The 18872-nt window shown below is 36.2% G+C and overlaps 1 protein-coding gene across 1 annotated transcript in view; it reads right to left on the bottom strand.

The window, feature by feature from the left end:
- Positions 1-18872, bottom strand: part of Runx1t1 (RUNX1 partner transcriptional co-repressor 1) — a 142224-nt gene that overhangs the window by 19084 nt on the left and 104268 nt on the right. The window contains 4 exon segments of the mRNA XM_042673166.1: positions 2101-2169; positions 15078-15096; positions 15099-15281; positions 15816-15901. Coding sequence (XP_042529100.1) covers positions 2101-2169; positions 15078-15096; positions 15099-15281; positions 15816-15901 — 357 coding nt within the window.

The following is an 18872-nucleotide window of genomic DNA, read 5'->3' as shown; positions in this document are numbered from 1 at the left end:
AGATGACAATGTATCATGTGGAGAAAAATGTGACTAAGTGGAAAATACACATTGCAGTTTTGAATCTGCTTCCAATTGCTTACCACTTATGGTAGGACTGCCTTTGTGCTTAGCTATTCAAGTTGACTTTTCAACAAAGGTGATGTATGCAGAAAAATCTTGCTCTCACTTAATAGAAGACCAACAAAGACTTGAACAGATAATAACACAGGAGAGTTTGGATTACACAGGACTGGGTGTCAAGTTTTCTTTAAGGACGAACAAGAATTTAACCCGAATTCATGTAACTAAGGGAAACAGAAAAACTCTGCTCTCCCCTCAATATAAAAAGAAGTCATCCTTCGGCTGTCAACACACACACACACACACACACACACACACCATAAATCTGACAAATTCTTTGTACCTCTTATTAGAATAAGATTCACAAACACTTTGAAAAGGGACAGGAATAAATGGCCAGAAAGATGTAGCAATTCTTTTTTTTTTTTTGGTGGGTGGAACCCACCATGTTTTGAACAACACTCTATTGTATAGATGAGCAACATATTACATACATTAATGATACAGTTGAATGGATCTGATTTGTATATTGGACACACGAGAGAATGTTCTAGATCTTATTCTAAGCTACCAAGCCTAGAGAACTATTAAAATGTGCTATTTTGATAGATTTTGTTATTTGTACAAAAACAGTTCTTTTTTTGACAATCTATAAAATATATGAATAAAATATAAGTAACCAAAGATTCAGCAATAGCTTAACATTACAAACTCAACTGAGTTAAATAAAAACCCAAAAGAAAACTTTTGTAGAAACACAATAAAAATCCTTTCCCCTGGCTCTTGCATTGGTCCTGCCAGCCTTGTGCCCAGTTAACTTTGCAGTAATAGCATTCACCAATCTTGCAGCTCAAACAAACAAATGGTTTTAACAGCTGGCATTACAGCAGCTCAAAGCCACAACCACATTTTTTTAATGTCATCTTTAACTTTTAAAACAGGCCGAGTTGGTTTTATACAAGTTTTTGCTCTACTTGTACTCCATCTACATTTGGCTAGATCTAAATATTAAGCCTAATCAGAATGATGCAATGGCTGGGTCATCATGAGTTTCAAATCCAGTATAAAACTTAGAGCAATATTTAACAGAAAGCATATTGTAAAAGCAGAAGTCTAGCACAACTGACATTGAACTTAAAAAAGAAATTTAGGTCTGATCCTTGAGAATTAGCACAGAAGATGCATTATAAAAGTTGATTTTTTTTATTGTACTGTTTGCCATTATTTCTTTTATATTTCTTTTTCCCTCCCTTTTGGTTTATACTTGATGTCAATTTTTTTCTGTATCCTTTGTCTTATATATAAGTTTATAAGGGGGAATTGATCAACAGTGATACTCACTAGACTTCTGTTGGAAATGAACTTTACAACTTCGGGTGGAAGGAGGATTGGGAGGGAGAAAGTGGGAGAAAATTAGGGAGGGGATAATATTATTCAAAAAGAAAGGTACTCATTACCTGATTTATGTAACTGTAACCCCTCTGTACATCACTTTTACAATAATATTTCAATTTAAATAATAAAAACAGTTGATTGCAACTACAAATATCCTCAAGAAGTTCCTTAACAAGTCAACTGGATTTGAATATGATTTTTTTAAATAAGAAGGCAGAGGAAAAATACGGAAGTGTGCAATTAAATTCATAAAACTGTTTTTTCTTTTTTTTTCATCAAAGAAAAACTGCATGCAAGCAAAACCCTCCTATGCCAAATTTCAGCCTGAAACCATTATAGCCCCAGAAAAAAAAAAAAAAACAGGATGGGGAGGAGGGGTGGGTAATAAAGGAAATATTGCCAGCCTTTCCATTATAATGGCACTAGCAGATGCTAAAACTATTTCACATTTTAATCAGGCTTGGTTTGAGAATATTAATGAGGGGGGTGCTATTGTTGTTTTTGTTTTGTTTTATGGTTTTTGTTTTGTTTTTGCTGTTGTCGTTAGTACTAAAGTCCTTCCTTGTCATTCTTCACATGACTGCATTAACAACTGCACACAGCTGCCAGCACACGAAACTCATGTTTTTAAACAATTCTTACCAGCTTTCTTCCAGATCTCCTCTGGCACATATCCAGATGCAGGCCTGTGAAGGAATTCCCGATGCGCATCTATGAAAAGGATGGGTAGGGGTGGAGAGAAGGGAAGAGCACATCAGCATGATCAGGTCCTCACACAGAACCAAACAAGCAATGCCCTGTCTCCTGGCTTCAATACAAAAATGCAGCTTTTAAAAGGCTGAACATTTCACTGAGAAAACAAAATAGCAAGGCCAGTCATTAGCGCTCAAGGAAAGCAGAAGGTCATAGGATCAAATCTTTCAAATGTTCAAATCCACAGCAATTTTACTACATTACATAATAGGATGTTTGGGAACAGTCTTCCCAGGATTCTCTCATTGTGAGAGTTTACATATATATATTCTTTATTATTGAAGAAAATAAACTGTATTGGTACTTTTCCTTTGAAGAGTCAACTTAGTAGTTAAAGGTATCAGTTGTCAGGGTAATGTAACTTCAACAGAACTCCGGTTTTTCCACCTTTTCACAGGCCAGCTTAAGGGCTATATCATTTCTCACACATGACTTCTTATGAAAAAATCTCAATGAACACTAAACATTTTCACACAAATTTGATGATACTGATTGGATGTTGGTGGAAGTAAGAAAGACCTATCAGAATAAACCCAGACATTCAGCTGAGCAAATAGAATCTGGAATGTGCATTTTTGAAAAGGAAATGAAGCTCTACTCAAAATGCTGTTTTTATTATGCTTTGGAATTTTAAAGTTGATAAAGGAATGCTAGCTTTCCAAATAACATCTTCATTGTTCCATGTTATCTTTTCAATAAAAAAAAAACAACTATGTGCTCAATCATTTTTAGGAAGAAAATAATCAGCTGGATTTGTAGGGCCCATAAGAAAATTATTCAACCCATGTTAAAATCCAAAATAGCAATGGAATTTTCTCTATGTTCAAGAAATGCCAAGTAGAAAGGCAGAGGTTTTAGATACTACTTTAGAATTCAGTCTGCTTTACTGTATGCTATTTAATAGCTAAAGAATAATAAAAAGAAAGAAAAAGCACGACCAATTTAGTTTTGTATATGACATTCCATGTAAATGCTGTGAATACTCTAAATCTTTGAATGGGATTAGATTTAACTCTGCTATGCTGAAAAGTTTACTACAATTTTGTCAAGAACTTTACCATTTTGGCCAGAAGGGGGTGGGTGGGGATGAGTGAGGAGAGATGGGAAGGGATGGGAAGGAGAAACAAAGGAGGAGGCAACAATGCTTGATAAGAAATGTACTCATTACCTTGCCCATGTAATTGTAACCCCTCTATACGGTATTTTCACACACACACACACACACACACACACACACACACACACACACACACACACATAAAATAAATATAAAGACTAAACTCTCCATCCTATATTTTCAATGTTTAGTTTAAGTCTGAAATGAGTCCAAATATAACAGGTTTTTTTTAAAGTTTGTATCATAATCACATGACTGCTTAATTATCAGATGGTCTGGAAATATCCATCTATTCTTGTGTCCACAGTCATTTCTGTAAAGTCAATGACAAACCCCCCCCAGATATTTCATCTCAAGTAGTTTTCATTCTTAAAGAACATGAGATTAAAAAACTATTTGGTGGGCTATTTCCGGCTTAGTGGTAGAGTGCTTGCCTTGCATGCATGAGGCCTTGAGTTTGATTCCTCAGCACCACATAAGAAAAAGCCGGAAGTGGCGCTATAGCTCAAGTGGTAGAGCGCTAGCCTTGAGCTGAAGAGCTGAGGGACAGCGCCCAGGCCCAGAGTTCAGATCCCACGACAGACAAGAAAAAAAAAAAACATACAAAAAAAAAAAAAAAAAAACTCTTTGGTGCATACATGACTTAAAGAAAATTCAATGTGATTAATTAGGTTTATCAAGATTATGGTTCATACCTCTGTAACTATTTTCATAAGAAAGTAAGTACAATCAAGTTCACATTTCCATTACAGCAAAATAGAAATTTTCAACTTTACAACAATAAAAAATTAAAAATAATCTAAAATAAGAAATTTGCAAGCCGGGCATCAGTGGTTGTAATCCTCGCTACTCCGGGAGTTGAGATCTGAGGATCATGGTTCAAAGCTAGCCTGGGCAGGAAAGTCCATGACATTCTTTCTTATCTCTAATAAACCACCAGAAAACAGGAAGTGGAGATATGGCTCAAGTGATAGAGTGCTTGCCTTGAGCTGAAGGGCTGAGGGACAGCACCCAAGCCCAGAGTTCAAGCCCATGACTGAAAAAAAAATTCTTAGAATAACTTTTAAAGGTAATTTTTAAGAATAAGAGACTTTGACTTAATCCTATTTAATTGGATAAGAACAAATCTTTAATGCCTAAGGACAGGGGGGAAAAGAAAACAAAACACTGCCTTCTCCAAAGAAGAATTTTCACTTAGCAGGATTAAAAAAAAAAAAAGATCAATTAAAAATTCTCTCAATAAATAGCCCAACAGGGAATGTTACTACACTGTTGGTGGGAGTGTAAATTTGTTCAGCACTCTGGAAAGCAGTGTGTAGTAACTCAAGACTAAACATAGAGCTCCCCTATGACCCAGCAATCCCATTTCTGGGCATTTACTCAAATGACCACAAACAAGGCCATTCTAAAACTACCAGCACAACTATGCTTATCGCAGCATTATTCACCATAGCTAAGATATGGAACAACCCAGATGACCTTCAGTAGATGAATGGATGAAGAAATATATATATATATATATATATATATATATATATTATATGTATGTATAAAATGGAATTCTATGTTTCCATTAGAAAGAATGACACCACCCCATTCATGAGGAAATGGAAAGACTTGGAAAAACCATATTAAGTGAAGTAAGCCAGACCCAGAGAAAAATAAACTCCAAGGTTTCCCTCATTTGTTTGTTTGTTTTTTTTTGGTGGGGGGGTCCAGTCATGGGGCCTGAACTCTGGGCCTGGGCGCTGTCCCTCAGCTCTTCAGCTCAAGGCTAGTGCTCTACGACTTGAGCCAGAGCGCCACTTCCGGCTTTTTTCTTTTTTTGCTTATGTGGTGCTGAGGAATCGAACCCAGGGCCTCAAGCATGCAAGGCAAGTGCTCTACCACTGAGCCACCTTCCCAGCCCAGTTTCCCTCATTTGTAATAATTAGTATATGTGTAGGATAGTCCTAGCAGATAAGCAGAATATCTCAATAGCTATGTACATATGAACATGTAAGATGATGCTAAGTGAAATGAACTCCAAGACATGGAACCAAGAGGTTTTTCTTTGCTGTTGTTGTTTTTAATGTACTAGGTGATTTCTTCTTTTGTGGGTTTTTTTTTCCCCTATGGGTTTATCTCCTGTTGTCACTGTATTTTATTTATATACAATACCCTGGGTATTGTATATATGTTTATCTGAATTAGGGAAGGGAAGGGAAACAACAAAATCATGAAACAAAGGACAAAAGTTATAATTTGTGGAGGGGAAGGGAAAAAACAAATCGTTTAACTAGGGATACAGATGGGCATATTGCAACACTGAGATGTACAAGTCATTATGTCGAAAATGAACTTTACAACTTTGGTGGGGTGGCGGGGAGGGGGGAGGATTGGGTGGGGAAAGGGGGGGAGTATGGGAAGGGATGGGAAGGGGAAACAAAGAGGAGGCAACAATGCTTGATAAGAAATGTACTCGTTATCTTGCCCATGTAATTGTAACTCCTCTGTACGGTATTCTCACAATAAAAAAATAAAATAAATAAAAAAGTTAAGCCAATGCAACAGTGATACAAGCGAGTATGTTGGAAATGAACTATACAATCTGGGAATGGGGAGAGGGAAAGTGGGAGAAAAATGAAGGAGGGGGTAACAATTTCGACAAGAAACTATAACCTGTCTGTATATTACCTTGACAATAACATTAAATTTTCAAAAAAGAAACCAAAGGTGTTGACTTATCCAAAGTCCATCCATAAATTATAGTAATTTCTAGTCCTGGGAAGCATAAAGAGAGGAGAGTTCATTCTAGAACCTAATGGCAAATTGGCTCCTCTGGGTTTCAGAGCCTCCTTTGTAAAGTTTAGACATTACTACTGGAGGAAGAGTGCTGCTTTCACATTAAAGGAGACCCATCCATGATTGGCAAGGTACACTCCAAATTGTAATTAGATATTACTTGTTATGTATTATCCCTATTATTATTGTCATCATTAGTAGGCTGTCCAATCAGAACGGATGCAGACTTATTTCCTCACAAACTTATTTCCTTCTTCCATTTATCTTCTAGCATTTAACCAAACTGCACAAAATTCTAAAGGAGAACTATTAGGTTAGACAGTATATGCCAAGTAATTTCTTAACTCCTGAGATATAACTTATTGGGGAATGGAAATTATTTCTATATTTAACGAATCATTGTCTTTGTCCTTGGAAGCAAAGAACTCAAAATTTTATAGCCTGAAACTTGACTCAAACCTTAGCATTTGGCACTCTCTCAGCTTTCTTCAGTCAATATGCTATACAGGAGAATTCATGGGTGTTCATGTATCACATTAAAAGTTGTGCAATTTTTTTACCTTAGTTCTAAGCTTTTTAGTACCACATTGCCATATCCATACAGACCCAAATCCCACCTGACCTAGGTGCCTACAGAAGTACCCATCTCAGGTGTGCAAAATGCTTTGCTAATCTACTTTCTATATTTTTTTCAAAATAGCCACATCTAAAGGCAAATAATTATATGTACATATTTAGTAAGATCCTCCCCATTTCTAAGTTACTATGTCCTTGATAAACATAAGAACTGAGTGATCAATAGTAGGTATACTCCTGAGAATAATAAAACTCTATTATCTAATGAATATTAGAACTATTATCTTCATACTACCCCAAATGATTACTAGAGTTACTATCTCTCCTGATTAAGCAGCACCAATATCAGAATCTATATAAGCAAGGCTGAGCTGAAAAGAAAAAAAAAATCGAATAATCATTAGGTTGGTCAATATGACAAGCGACAATTTTCCAAGGACTTTTATTATTTTATAATATGGGGTAACTTACACAAACCTGTGCAAAACATTGAGATTTTAAGGCTCAGATTGTAAAGGAGTTAATTTATAACTATTAATTCTTGACCACCTATAAAATATTAGTTTTCATAAAATGAATAGTTGTAGTAGAGTGTAAATATGTGGAAATACAACAATGAAATCCTCCCTGTATAACTGCTATAAGCCAAGTTTTAAAAAGAACACACTTTAAGGGAAAAAATGTTCTAAATGAAAGAGAGACAGGAGAGTATACACAAGATCTAGCTAAATGTGATATTACTTATGTATGCAATCTAATTACTCTTTTTTTTGGGGGGGGGTCCGGTCGTGGGGCCTGATCTCTGGGCCTGGGTGCTGTCCCTCAGCTCTTCAGCTCAAGGCTAGCGCTCTACCACTTGAGCCACAGCGCCACTTCCGGCTTTTTTCTTTTTGCTTATGTGGTGCTGAGGAATCGAACTCAGGGCCTCAGGCATGCAAGGCAAGCGCTCTACCACTGAGCCAACTTCCCAGCCCTGCAATCTAATTACTAAAAGATGGCACCACTTTAGTAAAGTCCTTCTAAATTAAGTCTAGCCTGCTTAGAGTCACCAACTGCTTTGGGGTGGGAGGGAAACACTCACTAAGTTTTTTAAAAAAATCTAGGAAGAGAATGGAACAAGTCAGATTGATGGGAAATGCCATAAGAAATGTGAAAGATCAGAAAGACCAATGTATGGTGTATGAAATTCAGGAATGATGTTCTACACTTAGGACAGAATAGAGACCACTGGAAATGAGATATACCAAGGTCCCCCATTAATATACACGAAGGGTTGAGCTGAAAGCCATTGGGGAACCCAAGTAACCTGGCAAGACCTAGGTATAGCGTTCACCTTGTAGCGGGCAGAATGAGACTGTGAACATGATAATATCTATTGAAGCACCAAGAAAAGAAAGGACAGGTTAAGTGATGTCATCTTTACAGATGCTACTTATTTTTATTTTTATCTTTTCTTTTACAAAGATCATAAATCTCCATGCTGTTTTCTCAAGAGCCCACATCCAGCCTAGAAACTAGTAAGTGCATTAGGAATACCATCTTTAACAAGAAACATTGTTAATTTCCTCAGAGGTACCAACTTCTTTTCAAAAGATGGAGATATTTAACCAAGTCTTTTTAAACCTAATATTATTAAATAAAAAGCAGACCTCTTAATACAGGAGGCCTTTCCATGATAAAGTCAGCTGAATGATCATGAATTAATTTCATGATATAATTTAAAGGAATCAATACAACTGTACAAGGCTCCAAATTTTGCAGGGATATCTGAAGAATTTGTAGTTTTTATAAACTGCTAGTAGAGAAATAAATTAACACTTCTTTGAGCAACAAATAACTACTATTTTTGTAGTCACGTATTATGGATTAGAGTCCTACAAATAACACTAGATTTATTACAGACAGATATTTTTCTGACAGTTAAATAAGTACCCACCTAAAGTATCTGCTTGAAAACTTTTTCTAGATAAAAATATATCCTAAAATTATGTTCTGCTCTTTAAAGTTCTTCCTGTGATTGCACATTACAAATAATTATAGTACTTACTATGTGTCAGGCACTGTCCCACATGATTGATTGATGACATAGTGGGGTTTGAACAAGGGCTTAGGTAGGCAGTAATACCATTTGAGCCCCAGCCCTCAGCCTTTCTCATAGCTCACATAATACTCACAGAAATGTCTACAAATTGTGTATTACAGCCATATTAATGGAACAGACAAAGGAACAAGGGTACAGAAAGAATGTGTCATGTCAAAAAGTCACAAAACATATGTAATGATAAATTAGAAATATAAATCCGCATTATCTGTCCAAAATCTGGGCTTTTAATTTAATGTTAGCTCTTACAGATTTGCATAGCAAGAAGAAACTCTATAATTCATTAATAGAATAATCAGGTAACTTTTCAACTAGTCCAAATTTAAATATATGAACTGATAAAACAAACTTCTAAATTGCTAAGTATTTTATCAATTTTCCTTCTACCTAACAAGCCAAAAATATCTGATATATTTCTCTTGAACAAGGGCTAAAACTTACTGGCACAAAAAGAAATCCCCAAACCAATAGAACATGTAGAGATGAAACAATGCACCAAAAGCCTTGGGAAAAAAATCCCTTTAAATATATGCTGGAAAAAAAATATTCCCTTTATGGGAAACTAGATATCACTGGATATCCACATGTAGAAGGCTAAAAATGTGCCCTTAACTATCTATACTAATATCAATTCAAAGTAGACCAAACTACTAGAAACTATTGTCACAGACAGAAACTTCTTAAACAGTGGCTCAGCAAATAATGGCACACATTGGCAAATGGGATTATATAAAGCCAAATAAAAACACTTGCTCATGAAAGCATGTTGTCACTAGGTTGAAAAATCTTTCAGATAATTTATAGAAGGGAGAAAATCTTTGTCAGCAAGGGGTTAACAACAAAAATCTATAGAGAGCTCAAAAAAAATTCCCAATGAATCACTTTGATTTATAAATGAACAAATGAACTAAACAGATACTTCTCAAAAGAAGTACAAATAGCCAATAAAGATATGAAAAAATGTATAGCATCTCTAGCCATAAAAGAACTGCAAATCAAAATGATATCGAGATTTCATTTCACTCCAGTCAGAATGGCCATCATCAATAATACAACAATGAATGCTGGTGAGGATCTGGGGAAAAGGGAACCTTTAAATACTGTTGGTGAGATTATAAACCAGTGTGACCACTATGGAAATCAGTGTGGAGGTTCATCAGAAAATTTAAAAAAGTATACTACAATCCAGCAAAACTATTCTTGGGCATTTTCCAATGGAATGTAAGTCAGGATATAGTAGAGGTACATATATACTCATGTTCATTGTAGCACTATACACACAGACAAACTATGGAAACAAGTCAGACACTATGGTCTACAACTGATAAACAGATCAAGAAATTGGCATATATATGTGTGTGTATATAGGTGTGCCACAAAGGAGAACAAACGTATGCCACTTGCAAGGAAATAGATGCAAGAATCGATTTAGAAACCATCATTTAAAACTTAGTAAGCTAGGCTCAAAAGATAAAAGCCACATGCTTTCTCTCTAGACTTAAAAGATAAACATGCAAGTAAACACACGAATATGCATATGTATGCACGTATATACATACATATATGGCTAAACTATGGTATAAACATATGTGAGATGCCATGGTGAAACCACTTTGAACAATTAACATGCACTAATGCAAAAATAAATATTGGGACTTTGAAACATGTTTGCTCTTGGTGTAGGTACTAGCAGGATTGGGTGGATATACAAAGAGGGGTAAGAATAGGGTGAATAGAGTTCAGTGACTTTTATGTGCCTGTGTGAAAATGGAATAAGGGAACTTGCTGAGACTGGAGTGAGAAGGGGGAGGTGGGAGCAGGGAGGATGATGGAGGAGTTGACGCTAATCAAGGTGTATTATGTATACAAATGGACATTGTGTACAGAAAATGAAACCCATTCTACAACTAATTGATATGGATGAAAAAAGTTTTAAAGATAAAACCTTACCAAAACACACATACCAAGTAAATTTCATAAATTCTTATTCTACACATCACAGTATTCATATATTTAAGAAAGAATGCAGGGAGGTAGGTGCAGGTAGCACATGCCTGTTTTCATACCTCGTTAGTTGAGAGTGGTAGGATTGAGATTTGAGGCCATCCTGGACAGATAAGTGTGTGAGAGACTACATCTTGAAAATAACCAGCAATGGCAGTGAGAACACAGAATGTGTCCACTGACAGTATATTCTACTTTTGTTAACATTTGTCTACTGCTTTGCAAGATAAATAAAACTAATCTCATTCATCAAATCTCCATTAGATAAATAGTTTTGAAAAGATCACATTCTGGAAATGCCACCAACTACTTATTCTTCCACTGACATAGACTGAAGTCAGGTTCTCCACTAGAGACAATGGTCAGGATGGATGGCCAAACCCATGGGATACCAGTCCTAAGAACTGGTTCACAAGGTTCAGAAAATGGAAAAATGTCTGACAAACAAGCTCACTCAATTTTGCTCTTACTGATGTTGTCTAAATTAAAACCAAACATTTCAAAGTTTTTTAAAAAAAACAGAAATAGTAGATGTATACCATGGGATATAGGAAAATATGCTTATTTCACACATATTGGGTAAATAGTTTAAAAATAAGATATATGCAGAAATCTAAAATACATACATACCATTTCAAATAAGAGAAAGAAAATAATGAGGAAAAAACAGGCATGGAGGTGTGGCACAAATGGTACAGAAACAACTAAACACCATTTAAACCCTGAATTAAAACATCAGGACCACTAAAGGAAAAAGAAAAGTAGATGGGATAAATGCATTCATATTTCAGAGCTTTATATCTCACCATGTCCTTAACATAAGCATTAAATAATTTTAATCTATCTAATCATAGGAAAAGACTTATAAAAAATAGAAAGATGGCTCATAATGAACTATAGAAAAAGTCTAGAATGTCCAAGACCAGAAAAAAAAGTAAAAGAGACTTATTAGTCAGTAATCTCTAATCCTTTCATTATATACAATTGATGCATTTAATTCCAAAGCTTGAAAGACAGTCTTAGAAAGTACTTTATATAAACAACCATGGTCCAGGATTACAAACTACCTGTCTTCTTAATTACAGCCGTACCTAGCTCCAGAAAATTAAACATTTCAAAATCAACCAGCAAGGATATACAAACAAAATGTTTTGCTAAGACCTGCGAATTGTGTAGCTTTTGGCAGTTATGAGAGTTAATAAGTAATCTTGGGTTTTTCTATCCACAAAAAAACATGAGGATGTTGTATTTGTCACTTTTGAAGAACATAGCACATAAGAGCTCTAGGACAAAACATCTCTGCTTTACCGAGAATACAAATTTGTCAAATACACTAAAGCAGTATAATGTGTGGCCTCTTATAGAAGAGTTTCACGTAACACAAAAACTGAAGTCATCTTGCTTCTGGAGAACAAAGTAAATATCGGCATCATCAGGATCTATGAATGTGTGCATCGCTGTAGTGATTATGCCCAAAGCAGCCAATGCCTTTTGCCTTAATAGCAACTCATAGAGGACACCCAATCTATTTCTGAAACTTTGCTTTTGCAGTGGGCAACAGATATAGCAACAATATCAGTTTGTTGACCGCACTGAAGTGGCTGTCTTGTGCCCATAAAACTCGTTAGTTATGCCCTTTCCCATCTCTTCCAATAGATTCTCAGGTATAGGAAGCAATACAGAATATCTTTCCTTGCTCAACTATGAGCAAGGAAATATCTTGTCTTGCTCAACACAAAACCTGGTTTGGGAAGCAATCAGTAAGTAATTGCTGATTCGAGGTACACCACAGAGAAAAGCCAAACTATAAATTATCTTTAAGGCTTTCAATTTTTGTCTACATTGGGTGGTTACAAATATCCCCCTTTGTTTTTTCCTGGGCAAATTTGCCACGATTAATCATTTTTTGTTCACAGTAAGAAAATTAAAACATGATGTTTATTATACTTTACTCCAAATAGCTTTGTTTCGATGAATACTGATTCAAATCATACTTAAGTCTGATTTTATTTCTTGTCCAACACAATTTGACAAATACTTGTTTGTCTTTAAAAATCTTTAGGCTGATTGCCAGTTGCACACATCTATATTAGCTACTCAAGAAGAGGATTGAGATTTGAAGCCAGCCCAGACTGGAAAGTCTGTGAGACTCCTACCTCTAATGAACTACCAAAAAGCCAGAAGTGGAACTGTGGCTCACACAGTTAAAAATCCTCAGAGACAGTGCCTAGGCCTTGAGTTCAAGCTCTAGGACCAGCACACACATATACACAAAAATTCTTTAGAATAAGCCTGTGGAGTAAGTTAAGTGGCTGGAATCTTTATTTTAATACTTATGTAATGGACATTCCATACTCAGGGATTAGCAGAAATCCACAAAGAAAAAACAAACAAACAATAAACTAGGAATATTTCAAATAATAAAAATAATATGACCAATAGACAAATCATATACTTCGTTTGTAATTTTTGCTCATCAGCTGAATGTTTCCACTACTTGTCAAAGTCATATGCTTAATATCCATTAGTTTTGTCTTGTAGCAAAGACTGTATTCTCACCTGAACTGGCTGACAGTTCCAAGCTAAGCATACAAGATGAAGGCCTAAGGATCCACACAATGCATTGCCACCAAGTTACCTCTGACAACTCATCCAAAGAAGGCCACCAATATAAACAATGGAATCTTGTTATCCATTTAGGTAGAAGTTTGCAAGCCATGCAAAAAGTATTTTCAAGTTGAAGATGTATTTCAATATCTGAGGAGTTATACCCTATTTGCAACCTCACAATCCCCAAAGATCAATAGGAAATAGAATTACAATACTAGCACTTAATAATAGTCTCATTACATATAAGTAGGATTAATAAAAGCATGATTAAGAAATCTAAGATCAAATCACTGGAAAAAAACTAAGTTTCATCTCAATTTCCAAGGCATACAAGCAAACTGTACTGCCTTTAGGTCATTGGTCTAGAGAGGGTTTGAAGTTTGGGGTGTTTTCTTTTATAAGCTGCAACTACAAATCGACTGTCTTAGAGACTGTATATCAAAATGAAAATTAGAAAACTGCCAGGAGTCCATGGCTTACAGTTTTAGTCTTAGTTCCTCAAGAGGTTGAGACCTGGAGAACCACAGTTTGAAACCAACCCAGGTAGAAAAATCTAAAAGATTACATTTCCAAACTTATCAAGCAAAATGCTAGACTGGACTTTTGGCTCAAATGGTAGATCACCAGCCCCAGAACCAGCACATAAATAAGAATACACTGCATGTGTGTGCAGTGTGGAAAAAATCTTCTATATAGTTTGTCAGAAGTACAGAAACCTGTACTTCTGGCTTATGCCTATAGCCTCAGCTATGTGGGAAGTATAGGTAAAATGATGGCAGTCTGAGACCAGCCCGGGGAAACGTGTAAGACCCTGTCCAAAAAGTAACTAAAGCAACAAAGGCTGGCATATAGTTCAAGTGACAGAGTGCTTGAAAGATACTCAAACTCCAGTACTGCCAAAAGAAAAAAGAAAACAAAAAAAGTGTGCACATAAAATTGTGCACAGAAGCCCCAAGCACATTCCCTGAGCTGGTGTGTTTGCAGGTTTCAGGCAGGGTCCAAACAGTTATACTATGAAGGAGCACACTTGAGGTGCACACACAGGGTACATCAACTGTTGGCCTTGAACCTCTGCCATAAGCCTTGTCCATTCATCTGCAAAAAGAGCTTGAGTTCAGTGACCATTTCTTCATCAGCCACCTTCCTGAGATAAACTGTATAGGAATCAAGTTCACTCTTCTTAAATTCCTGGAGTATCTGTGTGTGTGTGTGTGTGTGTGTGTGTGTGTGTGTGTGTGTGTGTGTGTGTGTGTGTGTGTGTGTGTGTGTGTGTGTGTGTGCGTGCGTGCATGCATGTGTGTGTGTGTGTGTGTGTGAGAGAGAGAGAGAAAGAAAGAAAGAGAGAGAGAGTCTTGGGGCTTGAACTGGTGCTGTTTCTGGGCTTTTTTACTCAAGGTTAGCACTACAACTTGAGCCACAGCTCTACTTCTGGTTTTTGGTGGTTTTGAAGATAAGAGACTCAGGGACTTTCCTTCCTGGATTGGGGAATCCTCAGATCTCAGCCTCCTGAGTAGCCAGGAGGTAAGAACCACTGTTCCCCAGTCCCTGACAGCATTCATTGAAAAATGAATAAATAAGTAAATAAGTAAGTAAATAAATAAATCATGTTAAAAATAATGTTGATCCAGAGTGTAAGAAATATCTATTGAAGATGCTCATCTAGAGAGAAGGTACCTAATGCAACAGGGTCTGGGGGTTGACGGGACTCTGTTGTCTGGAATGGCTACTGGTACTACTGCCACCTTTTTTCAAGTCCTCAGCATCACTGTAGCGACGGATCCAGTAATTCAGTTCCTCCCGGTCTGCTTCCTGACATCGCCTCAGGACTGTAAGAGATCGCCGTGTTTTTTCTACCATGTCCATGATGCAATTTAACAGCTATGTGGGAAATGGGGGAAAGAAAGAATACAACAATCAGCATGAGTTAAAGAAGTTGAGGAGTTGAGGACTAATGAAACTAATTATTCGGGGATAGTGAAAGAAAACACAATATTTTTTTCCTGAAGGCTTCGGTCTGATCCTTTAAACTGTTAGATTTGAAATTAGACCTAACAGGTGTACGAATTCAGCAAAATGAGACAATCAAGTAAGAATATAATTGTGAATCAAGAGAGACAGGTGTTTTTTGCATTAAAAGTATTACACCCACTATGTCTATCTTTCCAAATACTGAGTATATTAGTCTATAAACTAATGACCCTGTACTAACATGCTAATCTGTCTTTCTCCAAGATCTACATATTTCACTTAAGAGGTTTTCAAACCAATTTGGAAATCAAGTCCCATATTCAAGGTCAGAATCATTTTTTTAAGGAGAGCAGGACATTGAAAAAATATCAAAGCATCTCCAAGCTTTTTTCTTGTCAGATGTTTTCAAAAGACTTTTAGCCTAAGTGACTACTGATATCTTACATGATCAAGATGTTTCCACTCTTCTGCCCATTCTCTGTCTGTTAATCTGTGATCGATCATTTCTTCTTGACGCGTGCCATGCAACCCTGCAAATTAGAGAAGAAGGCTTCATCACCTGAAAGCACTCAGTGTACCATCTATATGCTAACATGTTACACAACCACAACCACACAGGCAAATTCAAAGCTGAAAACATATATTTTTTTTTGTTAGGAGACAAGAAATGTTTGAACCTTCTAGAAGGAAATTTAGAGATCATAGGGCTAGAATCTTTTATTTTACATATGGAAGGATAAAGTGATACTAAGTTTAGAGATAATTATCGATATAACAATCCATGATTATTAATAAAAATATATTATACCAGGCATGAGTGGTTCACATCTTTAGTCTTAGCTACTCAAGAGGCTTAGATCTGAGGAACAAGGTTCAAAGGTAGTCTGAGAAGGAAAGTCTCTAAGACTCTAAACTCCAGTTAATCACCAAAAAACTGAAAGTGGAGCTGTGGCTCAAGTGTTAGATAAAGCAGGAAGTAGCCTTGAGCATGAAAGCCCAGAGACAGCAGGACAGCACCCAGGCCTTGAGTTCAAGCCTCAGAAAGACCAGCACAAACAATAAATAAACAAACACGCAAACAAATAAATAAGCAAGCAAGCAAATATTGTTTTGTTTTGTTTTGTTTTGTTTTGAGTCCCATCGTGGGGCCTGAACTCTGGGCCTGAGCGCTGTCCCTCAGCTCTTCAGCTCAAAGCTAGTGCTCTACCACTTGAGTCACAGAGCCACTTCAGCTTTTTTCTTTTTGCTTATGTGGTGCTGAGGAATCGAACCCAGGGCCTCAGGCATGCAAGGCAAACACTCTGCCACTGAGCCAACTTCCTAGCCCCAAGCAAGCAAATATTAATAGTCTGATATAGTGTAATCTCAGCACTCAAAAGGAGGCAGGAAGGACCTTGAGTTCAAGGTTAGCTTGCCACACATCATGAGACTCTGCCTCAAAAACAAAACAAAGAATGAAATCAATCCTTAGCAAATATGAGAAACCAGCACTGGGTGTTTTTGTATTTAGAGTAATAATGTAGCTTAGTAGTAGATGACACGTTTAGAATGTGCAAAACTCAGGGGTTTAATCCCTAGCAAGAAACAAAAAGTCTTCATGACAGAAGCCACCAGCAAGCAGTATGTGGTCTCAAATATGGCTGTCCTGAATTAAAAATATAAGGCAGAATAAGTAATGTTACATGAGCAGGGATATGATTTTCCAAAACAAGCAAGATTAAGAAAACTTCAAATTTCAGCAGAAATTTCAATGATAAAATCAGGCCACTGAAGAAAGAGTTTGGATAAAATAAAATTTGTCTACATGCTTTCAATTTATGAAAATATAAAAATTAAACCTGTGTGAGATATTCTTTATGAAGAAAAATCAACATACCAGTTACAATTTCACATATCATAGGGTCAAGCCAAGAAACTAGAAATCTTCATTTAAAGACTGTGAGCATCAACACTCCTCAGAATCACAGTGATAGTACTGTGGAAAAGCAACCTGTGATGTTTACCAGTTAGCAACAGTACGAAAGGATGTAAGCAGTTACATGAAAGGCTCACCAGAGTACTGAGTCTGTGCGTCTCACGACCATGATGGACTAGAAGGCTATGACTAGATGTCAGAAGATGTCTCTTCAGACTTGTGGGCAAATATCTTTACATTCTACTGTGAAGAGAAAGCCTTGGTTCCTGGTATTATTTTCCATTTTAAATGACTCACACTTTTCTTTTGGTAGCCATTCCTCCATTTCTACCTTCGACAGCTAATTAAATTGGGCTTAGTATGGGCCTTTAGACAGGGATTTTCTGAGAGTATTATGTAAGAATTACATGCCAATAAGTTATAAGACAGCGTATCCACTTTTTGTGCTGTCTCAGTGGTTATCAGTCTTTTGTTTTAGTTATTTTAGAGGATTAAAAAAAGATGTCACATGACTCTATCCTGCTAACCACAAAAGAAGTTTTATTTATAACTAATAGAAGTGAACAAATTGATGAAAACTCTTTCTCAGGCAAAAAGAACCCTGATAAATACAAAGCACTTTGAACCATTCCTGTCCAATTAGAAATGTGTATTCCTCAAATACACATTTTAAAATTTAACATTGTCAATGCCACCTATTGGCAAAAAAGTAAAACTGCAAATATGTATTACTAATTTGCATAATAGAAAAGACATTGGGAAAGTAATATTTGTTTCTGCTCTGTTTGTTGTGACTGTTTCATGTTGAAATGTTTGCAAATATGTAATTTTTGTTGACTTACTTCTTGCCTGTGTTTTAGAGGGAAAAAACAGTACTGTTAAAATTAGTCATCACAGAAACAACCAGGAAATGATAAGAATAAAAATATGACAGGGAATTCCAAGACAGTGGCATCTAAATATTTCTATTACTTTAGAGACCAAGAGCTATAGCCATATCAAAGGCTTCAAAAATTCTGCCAGACACTAATGGCTCACATCTATAATCCTAGCCTTCTCAAGAGGCTGAGATCTGGAGGATCATATTTTGAAGCCAGGTGGGGAAGATAAGTCCATGAAATAACAGCAAAAAGCTGTGGATCAAGCAGTAGAGCACCAGCCATGAGCAAGGCAAGGCAAGTAAACAAGAGGCCCTAAGTTCAAATCTCACCAAAATTCAGCGACTGGTTCAATAATTATACATGCTTTATATAACACTTGAAATAACTAATGAGCCACATTATGACTGTGGCTAATTAGAGTCCATACTGTGCAACAATGTTAAGCTTTATCTCTTTTTTTTTTCAGAAAGTAATAGCATTAAAAATGTTTGATCCCAAGTATTTGGTTATGAGTTATAGGATTCATTCACAGCTTTTGAACTCTCAAAGACAAAGGTTGGATAAAACCTTTGGAAGGAAACAATAAAGTGAATAAAAAGTTTACATGTATTATTTTCTCTATTTCACATATATAAATATTCAGCACTATACAACTTTTATTTATATTTATATCACCAGAGGGATATAGTGGGAAAAACAGCTCAT

The sequence above is a fragment of the Dipodomys spectabilis genome, unplaced genomic scaffold (genome assembly GCF_019054845.1).
Source record: "Dipodomys spectabilis isolate Male_0828 unplaced genomic scaffold, ASM1905484v1 ptg000783l, whole genome shotgun sequence".
NCBI classification, from domain to species: Eukaryota; Metazoa; Chordata; class Mammalia; order Rodentia; family Heteromyidae; genus Dipodomys; species Dipodomys spectabilis.
Note: the sequence above shows the minus strand (reverse complement) of the source record. Positions and strands in the feature narration are given on the sequence as shown.